The sequence below is a fragment of the Sceloporus occidentalis genome, unplaced genomic scaffold, assembly GCF_023333645.1.
Source record: "Sceloporus occidentalis isolate IW3139 unplaced genomic scaffold, rSceOcc1.0.p SCAF_13, whole genome shotgun sequence".
Lineage (NCBI taxonomy): Eukaryota > Metazoa > Chordata > Lepidosauria > Squamata > Phrynosomatidae > Sceloporus > Sceloporus occidentalis.
The window spans coordinates 5,115,348-5,125,454 of NW_028316993.1; the positions used below are offsets into that span (position 1 = coordinate 5,115,348).

Here is a 10,107-nt window from a genome sequence, read left to right on the forward strand (position 1 = left end):
CTGTTCTCTGCTTCCTTTTCCTGGAAAGGCAGGGCTGAGCCTCCTCTTGCAGCCTGGGCAGCCTGGGCAGGAGGGGCCCCAACCAAGGCCCTGGGGCCCCTGGCCCACCCGGCCCCCTCCCTCCCTCCTGGCCCTGGCCACTGACCTCATGGCTGCAGCAGCAGCAGCAGCAGCAGCAGCAGCAGGCGGCTTTGTTGCTTCTCCTCTGGCTCCTTCCTCCTCCTCCTTCTTTCCCGGAGACCTGGCTGGGTGGGGAGGTGGGTGGGACTCCTGCTGCCTGGCGCTTCCACTGCCAGCCTCAGGCGGCAGAGAGGCCTGGGTCGGCAGCACTGTCACACCCAGCAGCCACCACCAGCAACCCCGGTGGGAGTGCCATGGGCTGCCTTTTACCTGGGGCTCATGGTCTTTGCAATCCCTCCCTTGCAACACAGAGAGAGAGAGAGAGAGGGCTGCTGCTGCTTGAGTTCAGGCCGGAGGCTCTGGGCCACAATGTTGCAGCCTGCCTTCCTTTTCCTTTTTGCCTTTGCTACATTTCCAATTCCAAAATTCCTCTCTCTCTCTCTCTCTCTCTCTTTCTTTCTCTCTCTCTCTTTCTCCCCCTCCCCTTTTTCTCTCTCTCATTCCACAATGCACTGCTTCTTAAAAGGGGCCAGCCTTAAAAGGGCAATGATGGGGTTGCAAATACAAAAGGGGGGGGGTTGACTGGGTGGGTTGAGGAGGGACCCACAGGAAGGGGGAAAAGGGGGTCCCTCCCCAGCCATTTGGGCACCTTCCAGGCCTTTCTGACTTAGGGAGACTTTCAGGTTTTCTGGCCAAGGTTTGCTCCCAAGGGGTTGCAAAAAGCTCTGGCTTTTGTCCCTCTGAGGCTGAGAGAGTGTGACTTGCCCACTGTCACCCAATGGGTTTTATGGCTGGTTTATGGGGACCTTATCTTAGGGTTCTCTTGGTAAGGTTTGTTCAAAGGGGGTTTGCCATGGCCATCCTCTGAGGCCAAGAGAGTGTAACTAGACCAAGGTGTCATCCACTGGCTTTCCAAGGCTGAGCCAGGATTCGAACCCTTATCTCAGAGGCCTAGTCCAACACTCAGCTGGCTCCCCAGACAGTGTGCCCCCCCCCCAATTTTAGCCAATGAAGGATAAGAAGGGATATAGAGAGATACAGAGCTTACTGGCTGCCTCTTGCACTGTGGAAATAATTCAGTTTGACACCACTTTAACTGCTATGGCTCCATGCTGTGGAATCCTGGGATTTGTAGTTTGTTGTGGCACCAGTGCTCTCTGGCAGGGAAAGCTAAATATCTCACAAAACTACAGATCCCAGGATTCCATAGTACTGAGCCATAGCAATTAAAGAAGCATCAGGCTCTGAGAGAGAAGGCTGAATGTCTCACAATTCCCAGGATCCCAACAGCACTGAGCCATGGCAGGCAAAGAAGTGGTGTCAAAGTGGATTATTTCTGCAGTGCGGATGGAGCCGAACTGGGGGCAGTGCAACCTCCTTTGAGAACCTACTGTTTTAAAAAATGGAGCTGGAGGGGAAAGATGACAGGGGACACTTAGATGTTCATTAAATCGGAATGGGCAAGGATGGGAGATCCAGGGTTGGGAAAAGGAAGATTGGGAAGACTCTGAAAAGCCTGTGTCTGTCTGTCTTCAAGTTACCTGTCAATTTATATCAATGCCATGAATTTGGCAGGATTTTCTTAGGCAAGAAATCCCCAGAGGTGTTTTTGTCCAGTTCCTGCCTCCAGCGCCTGGGCTTCCTTGGCGGTCTCCCATCCAAGGACTCACTAGGCCTGAGCCTGCTTGGCTTCCAGGTCAGACAGGATTTGGTGCCTTGAGGGTACAGTATTTGTTCTTAATCTGAAGTTTATTTACATTCAGACAAAGTCTCAGTTACATACAGTACAATAATGTTGCTTCCAGTATAACAAAAGCAGGAAAGTAAAAACACAAAAGGAGGAAAAAGTAACTGCATTAGTCATATAGATCCGAATCCAGTGCCTTTAGGGTACTGAAGCCCTGCGAAAGGCCTTGTTCAGTGCCTTCAAGTTGTTTCAGGGCTGAGAGTGTGTGCCTTGCCCAAAGTGACCCAGAGAGCTTCCATAGCTGAGTACGAATTCGAACCCAGGTCTCTCCAGAGTCAAAGTCCAACACTGGACAACGCTGTACATACCCTGCAATATTTCACAGACAAAAACCAGGACATGTGTGGCCAAACAGCGTCAAGAAGTGAAGTCTAAATATCTCACAAAACTATAAATCCCAGCATTCCATAGCACTGAGCCGTGACAGTCAAAGCACTGCGGATGCATCCTTAGGCAAAAGCAAACTGCAGCCATGCCTAGCCCTTGTGCATTCTTCCTTATTATTACATTTCGACCTTTTTATCAAACTGCAGAAATAATCCATTTTGAAACCCCTTTAACTGCCCTGGCTCAATGCTAGGGGATTCTGGGAACTGTAGTTTAGTGTGGCACCAGAGAAGGCTTGCAAAACTACAATTCCCAGAAATCCCTTTCATTGAGCCATGGGACTTAAAGCAGTCTCAGACTGGATTGTTTCTGCAGTGTGTTTTGGACCCTGATGTCTTTTGGCCGCATGCGACTTGGTTTTTATTTATTAAATGTGGGAGAGTGCAAACAATTTTTAATGAAGTGTTTCTTTCAACATTTCTGGATTTATGGGCCTCCTTCCAAAGAGAAGGTGCAACTGTTCTCCACCTGGCCTTTGAGAAATGCAAGTTGCGAAGCCTGGGGTGCTGAACATGGGAAGAAAATGAGACTAATCTTTAATAATAATAATAATAGCAATAATAATAATCAAGCCGCCTTCCTCTGTTTGAGTTGTGGGAGGGAAGGCTTTGCCAGCCCAGGGAGCTGGCATCTGGGGCGGATGAATCACTTCTGTGATAATGTTAGCTCTACCTGTTTGGAGCAAGTGAAAAAGAAAGTACACTTTCCATTCGTACCAAAACAAAATGGGACACATGTGGCCAAGCAACATGAGAATGTGGTCCAGATGGCAAAAAATACAGATGAGGATGGGTAACATGGTATAATGGTTTGAGCATTGGACTACAACTCTGGAGACCAGAGACCAGAGTTCAAATCCCTGCCCAGCCATGTAAATCCATTGAGTGACCCTTGGGCAAGTCACACACTCTCAGCCTCAGGGGAAGGCAATGGCAAACCTCCCCTGAACAAATCCTGCCAAGAAAATCCCGCAATAGATTCGCATTAGGGCCATCATAAGTCAGGAACAACTTGAAGGCACACAACAACAAACAACAAAGGGTTGGAGGCATCATCCTTCCAAGGCTGCAAAAACTCCAATAAAAGGCTTTGGTTCCTCACTCCCCAGTTAACCTGGCAAATCATTCAGTTCGTTTCATGCCGGAAGTATGACTAGGGCTGCATCTGCATTGCAGAAATAATCCAGTTTGACACCACTTTAACTGCCCTGGCTCAGTGCTATGGAATTCTAGAAACTAGCTTTGTGAGACATTTAGCCTTCTCTGTGGGAAAGCGCTGGGGCTGCAAGAAATGACAGTTCCCAGAATTCCATAGCATTGAGCCACTGTAGTTTAAAAAGTGGTGTCAAAATGGATTAACTATGCAGCGTGGATGCAGGCTGAGTCTACGACAACCAAGAGGAGAGGAGTAGCTCTGGCATTGGTTAAAAAGTGAGCAAAAGTATAGCCAACGAAGGTTTCTTTGGCATCTCAAGGGCTGCCAAATGGGTTCCTTCCACAAGGCTGGAATCTGAGGAAGCCAAATCATGGTCCATGTCCTCTTGGCACTTTGAGGAGGATGGCTTGGTGGGGTGTCAACCGTACCCCTTCTGCGTCGACCTCTCTCTGGGGCACTGGGCGGGTGCTGAAGAGGACCTTGGCAGGGCCAGGGATACCCAGTTGCTTCAGGCTGAGTTGGAAGGGCTGCGATCCCAGGTTCAGGACCACTAGGACGCTGGCGCATGAACCCAGCCGGAGAAAAGCAAAGACGTCCTTGGAGGGGTCAACGAGGGGCAGAGGAGCAAAATCGATTCCTTGTAAGGGGTACGTGTTTGCATGCAAGGCCAGAAGAGAGTGGTACAGTCCTGCCAGGGGGTGCCCATTGGTACTGCCTTTCTGCAAGATACACACAAAGAGAAAAACTCATAGCAGGAAATACATTTGCAGGAAATACTTTTGCTCCACACTAATTTTCACACTGCAGCCTAAATCTAGGGTGAGTGTCATGCCTCCAGAGCATCTTTGATGCTCTTGAGACATATATTTAGTTGACATTATATTAGGTTTTCTATGTATTAATTTAAGAGAGGAAATACAGATCTATAGCTTTAAGAAAGACAAGGATTGTGGGAAATCCCAGGGTCTTCTGCTATCTCCCTCTAGTTAGTTACAGTGTGTAGTAAGATTTCAGCCAAGTCAGACCTGGAGAGAGTATTTTCCTTTGACAAAAAGATAAGTCCACAAAGGAAAAAAGATAGTCCTCAAAGAAAGATAGAGTACATCAAGAAGAGAGCAAGGTATTTAGAAAGGACTATAGTAGGAAAAAGAAGAAATCAGTTTTGTGTTTTTTGTGTTATAACCAGTAAAGCTTTTGGAAACTTAAGACATTTGTGGACAAGTCTTTTGTTCTGGCTGTGTTCCTGAGAGCCAGAGGCCTTACTACACCCAAAGTCCGTAGCATCGCTCTTGGGACAAAACAGTGAGCATAGTTGTTATTGTTGTTGTGTGCCTTCAAGTTGTTCCCAACTTATGGCGACCCTAAGGCAAAACTATTGTGGGGTTTTCTTGCCATGGTTTGTTCAGAGGAGGTGTGCCATGGCCTTCCCCTGAGGTTGTGCACTGCGAAAGTGAGGATGGGACTTGGTGGGCATAGTGTCCCACAAAAGCCAAAGTGCCATAGTGGTTTGAGCATTGGACTAGGATTCTGGAGACCAGGGTTTGAATCCTCGCTTGGTTGTGAAAACCCCTTGGGTGACCTTGGCTAAGTCCTGCTCTCAGCCTCAGAGAACAGCAACAGCAGCAGAGGCTGACCCCCAGAGATTTTGCAAAGTGCAAATTCTTCCCATGAAGTGTGGAGAAATCTTTCTTCCTTCCCCACCTTTTCATTTACATTTTGCAAAACTACAGTTCAGCTAATAACTCATCCTGCCCTGGGAAGGCAAATGGGGGAAATAATTCATCCCTAAAAATGGGGCGGTTTTATCTTCTCACCGTCGGGTCTCTCTCTGTCTGAATTGGGGATCTCTTCCCGCCTGGCAAGAACGGGGCTCCTGGCAAGGTGAGCAGCAGCACCCCTAACATCTCCTCCAAATCAGGGGCCTCCAGTAACCCCCGAGGAACCTTCAAGAGGGAGAGCCAAAAGGACACAGACATCAGATCCTTGGATAGGAGACTGGCAACAAATACCAGATACTGCAGGTTATATTTCAAAGGAAGGAAGTGACAATCATCATGGCAGTGAAAGGGCAGTCCACATCAGTGTATCAGGAGGTCAGTCTGGGAAGGCCTGCCAGAAGAGAACTGTCTTGATAGCCTTTTTAAAAGCATCAAGAGTGTTAATATGACAGATCTCCTCCGAGGCCGTTCTGTAATTTAGGAGTTTAAGCAATTCATAGCTGCAAATGACAACTGCATTCCTCACCGTCCAGCTGGGCCAAGGTGCCCCTGGGTAGCCTAAGACCCTCTCCACCTGTTGGGCCATGGCCTGGGCAGTTAGGTTTGCCCCATCTTTAAGGAGGTAGCAGGTGAGAATGATGCTGCCGCTTGGCACCCTGCGAGAGATGTTGCAGGTCTCACTCTCATCCCAGACCATCAAGACCCTGGAAGGAGAGGTTCAGATGAATTTCAACTTTCAGACTTGTTATAATTAAAGACAATGAGTGGAAAATTACGGATAGATTGATTCAATCAAGGAAGCTACAGTTGTCCTGCGTTTGCAAGACCAGGGCAGCAAATGACCAGGGTTTGCGGAGATCTCACAGGAACAACACAATTGCAAATCTTGCCTGCTGTGATACCATTATTGGGGCAACCAAGAGATGCCAAACGCACCCCACTAGCCTTTGAATCCTTATAGGCTTCTTCATTAGGAAAAGATGGTAAAATAGCATATAGAGGGAAAGAAATGAAGGCACACGGTCCTGGCATCTGTGTCCCGGATGTTACAAGAAGGGTTGCTATTAGGTCACAGCCTACTTGACCGCACAGCGCTTCAGTGCCCTGGATTTGCTTGCGTTGTTCAACACTGCCGCCAGGAGGGGTGAAGCCCTACTTCTCAAATGGAACTTGGAGAAAACATAAACGAGGAGGAATCTGGGAAACTGAATATTCCCAAAGCTTCCTTCCCTTCACCCGAGGAGTGTAGTAAGGATCAAGGAGATTTTGGTCCCCTGCCAATGAAATTTTTCTTTAGTCTCCAAAGACTTGCAGAGAGCCACAGGTAGGACTCACCTATTTGCTGTGTTTGCATTCCCTGAGTCTCTTCGCCTGTCCCTTTTGGGATGCCTAAAGTGCATTTCTAAATGCTCAACTCCAGTGCTAGAAGTCTGGGGCACTGAAAGGAAATTTCCTATGGAGTCCTTGCCCTCATTTTGTCCTCCTGTGGCCAGTGGCATACCTAGTATATTTGACACCTGGTGAGGATCATTTTTGAAATCTCCTCCTCTTAAACTGCTGCTGGCCAGGCAGGAGAAGGAAGTGACTCTCTTTACCACCCAAAAGAGCCACCAAACCTGGAAGACAACCCCTTTCTACCAGTAGCCACTGGTTCAAGTGGGCTGATGCTGCCACCATGCAACCTTTCCAGGTCTGGCAAAGCACTGGCTGGGCAGGAAGGGAGGAGATTTGCTTTCCCACCAAGCCAAAAAAGCCACCAAACCCAGAAGACAGGCCCTTCCCACCAGTGTACCGGATGACAACTCTTTCTGAGGTGTCGCCCAGTGTGGCCTGCATTCCCCACACTCCCCAAGTGATGCCCCTGCCTATAGCCATGCACTTACTTTGCAAGGTTATCCTCCACTTACCTCTCCTCTCCCCGAGACGGAGCTGCCACAACCTCATTGTCCAACTCACTCCAGACATCCAGAACCTGCAAATCAGAGTCCGGATGCAATAAGATGAGGCTCACAAATTCTGGGTTAACTAATCTGGCGTAAGATTCCACCTCAACATAGGAAGATATTCCTGATAGCAAGAGCTTTTTGGCAGTGGAATATGCAGAGTGCCATCTCCTTACCATCTCCATGCGCCAGAGAGGCGCCTTCTTCACCATGAATCCATGCACACCTTGGGTGTCCCAGAACTGCATTGCTCTCTGCAAAAAAGGAGAGACATTTGGGGCGAGAGGGACATCATCTCGTGGTTTCACAGTCTACCCAGTATTACGGTATGACATTTTGGACCTTCAGTGACTCCGATTCTGTCCAAGAACCTAAGAATCGGTGAGATATCATCAAGTAATGTAATATATTCCAAGCGGTGCCCCTTTTTGTCATTGTGACATTGGGATCCTCTTTATGACCATTTTAGGCAGATGCTTGCTGTCCCTTTTGGGTTTGCTCCCAGACAGCCTGGTGCACTGCAAGTTGTGGGAATTAGAACCGGGCAGCTCTGTAATGATAACAATACTAACAATACCTTGAGGAGTTGCTTTGTTTGGTTCCCCTCAGCAGCTTCTTCCATCCCTTCCTCACCGACGGGGAGTTCAAGGAGTATTTGGATCTCTGGGTGATAAGAGTTGGGGGTTTGGATGAGAGAAAGGCAGGAGGAGGGCATGATGTGAGCTTGGCATACCTGACACTCAAACCACTACACCATGCTGTCTGCAATATAGCGACCTTATCCTAGGATTTTTCTTGGCAAGACATGTCCAGTGGAGGTTTGCTCTTGACTTTCCCTAAGTCGGAAAGAGTGGGGCTTGCCCAAAGTCACCCAGTGGGTTTCAAGGGCTGAGCAAGGATTTGAACTCTGATCTCCTGGCACCCAACCATCAAAGCACTTCTCCAATTGATATCTCCAAATTGATGACTTTCTCCAAGGGTCAATTTCTTCTGATGAGATTTATCCTTGCCTTCCTTTGGGTCTAGACCTGTGAGACCCCAGTGGGTTTCCAAAGCTGAACATCAATTTGAACTTGTCTCCTGTAGTGCTAGCCCAACACAACCCACTAACGCCATGATGTCCCTTGTGTGTGCTGTTCCATGGAGTCACTGTGGAAAGATACACATCCCTTACCTCTCTTGTGTGCATCGTTCACAAGAGCCTGCAAGTGACCCAGAGAGCCGTGGGCAGGCAGGATATGGCTCAGGTTGTAGCCTTCAAGGATGGAGCCCAAGACAAGAGCCTGGATGGAGAGCTCTAAGAGATGGTCAAGCTGATGCCTCACACCTGGGAAAGAATAGGGAAAGGACTCCTGTAGCACCTTTGAGAGAAAGACCTTGGTAGCATGAACTTTCACAGACTTAAGGGGCCATCTGCACTGCAGAAATAATGTAGTTCAACACCACTAACTGCGATGGCTCCATCCTACACAATCCGTTCTCACAATGGGAAGCAAATGGCTAAAAATTGCTCCTGCTGACATTTAGGATTGGAGGGATGAAGAAAGACATCCTTCCCTCTCCTTACCTCCAAGGTCTCCATGGCCATCCCCATTGGAGTCTGGGAAGGAGGCGGCCGGCAAGTGGTAGAAGGAGGCCTTTTGCCACCAGGCGAGAGGTGGCCTCGGCCGTGGCATGGTCAGCAGAAGCAGGACAGCCATGATGAGCAGGCAGGCAAAGAGCGCCCCCAGGAGGCCAAACGTGGCTCTGCGAAGGCACACCCAGCGGGCAGCGCCAGCCTGCTGTACCACTTCATCCTGGCTCAGGTAGGTGGCAATGGGTGCCGCTTGGCCCAGCAATGGGAGATGCTCCCCAGACATCTGGGAGAGGATGACCGTGTCTTTGACTTTGCCCATCCCTCGGTCTGTGGGCGCCAAGCTGCAGCGGGGAATGGAGACAGCAAAGGGAGAACTAGAGTGGGCACATTTGGGGCACAGGACCCACAGGGAAGTGGGGAAAACACAAATCTAAGAATTTCTAGGGCCTCCAGCACAACTCTATGGTCAACATCCACCAGAAGGAGAGCATAGAATCGCACTGGAGGGCCTACACATGCCTAGGAAAGTGTTTTCTCTAGGAATCTCTAGGTCCTCCAGCATGGCTCTATGGTCAACATCCACCATAGAGTTGCGCCTACACATGCGTAAAGAAGTGTTTCCCCTAGGAATCTGTAGGTCCTCCAGCATGGAGACCAACTTCCAGCAGGGCCATGCCATCTTCATCCCAAACTGAAATCCTCCCAGGGAGATTTTCAAACAATATAGGGTTGCTTTAGAGTCACCCGAAGCTGGACATGAAGGCACACAACAACTTAACATTAGAATCATAGAATCATAGAGTTGGAAGAGAGCCCAAGGGCCTTGCAGTGCAACCCCATTCTGCCATGCAGGAACTCTGTATGGACAGCGAGAGAGATTTCAGTCTCTCTCCGCAATGTAGGGTCGCTTTAGTGGTTCCCTTATTGGGAAACAACATGAAGGCACACAATAATAACAACAACAACAACGACAACAGCAGCAGCTTAATATTTTAGTCTATATTTAATCTATATACAGAGATTCCAAATGCAGTTTTGGGAACTGTTGCAGTGTCTTTTCTGTTCTTCTTTCCTTTATACATATAGACAGATTTGGAAATGCAACTTTGGGAGCTGACAAAGAGTCCTTTCCCTTCTTCTCTTGTTCCATAGAGACAGCTTTGAAATGCAATGAGTGAGCAAAGGGTCTTCTAAAGGGGGAGAGGGGGCCTTGGGGCACCTGCAGAGCATCTTTCCCCATCTTCTTTTATATAGATATACATAAACATAGCCTTCTTCTTTTCCTATACAGTATAGAGGTTTGAACTGCAATCTTGGCGTGGGCTGAGACCAGTCTAATACAGAGCAAGGGGGGCTTGGGGCATGTGCAGAGGGCCTTTTCTCTACTACTTTTATAGATAAAGATGCTTCCCTTCTTCTTGTTTTAGGCAGAGCTTTGGAGTGTCCTGTTTCATAGAGTCT

At 48.6% G+C, this 10,107-nt stretch overlaps 2 protein-coding genes across 2 annotated transcripts in view; both read right to left on the reverse strand.

Annotated features, from left to right (window-relative positions):
- Positions 1-581, reverse strand: part of VASP (vasodilator stimulated phosphoprotein) — a 33,799-nt gene extending 33,218 nt beyond the window's left edge. Inside the window, exon 1 of the mRNA XM_089478504.1 lies at positions 146-581. Within this exon, the coding sequence (XP_089334630.1) occupies positions 146-150 (5 nt within the window). The 5' untranslated portion in view covers positions 151-581. The remainder of the gene's footprint in view (positions 1-145) is intronic.
- Positions 582-1,843: 1,262 nt separating this feature from the next.
- LOC149304670 (amino acid transporter heavy chain SLC3A2-like) lies at positions 1,844-9,433 on the reverse strand. The gene is made up of 8 exons (XM_089478809.1): positions 8,638-9,433; positions 8,245-8,397; positions 7,648-7,733; positions 7,247-7,324; positions 7,035-7,099; positions 5,654-5,831; positions 5,224-5,352; positions 1,844-4,128 (listed from the first exon to the last, which is right to left on the reverse strand). Exons 1-8 carry the CDS (start codon positions 8,963-8,965, stop codon positions 3,778-3,780), a joined length of 1,368 nt encoding a protein of 455 aa, XP_089334935.1. The 5' UTR covers positions 8,966-9,433; the 3' UTR covers positions 1,844-3,777.
- Positions 9,434-10,107: the final 674 nt, after the last annotated feature.

Excerpts from the sequence above, each read along its gene's own strand:
- LOC149304670 (XM_089478809.1), bottom strand. The coding sequence starts at position 8,965 with ATGGGCAAAGTCAAAGACACGGTCATCCTCTCCCAGATGTCTGGGGAG. Across the intron at positions 8,398-8,637 it reads TGGCCATGGAGACCTTGGAG|GTGTGAGGCATCAGCTTGAC; the intron begins GTAAGGAGAGGG and ends ATTCTTTCCCAG. Across the intron at positions 5,353-5,653 it reads CACCTTGGCCCAGCTGGACG|GTTCCTCGGGGGTTACTGGA; the intron begins GTGAGGAATGCA and ends TCCCTCTTGAAG.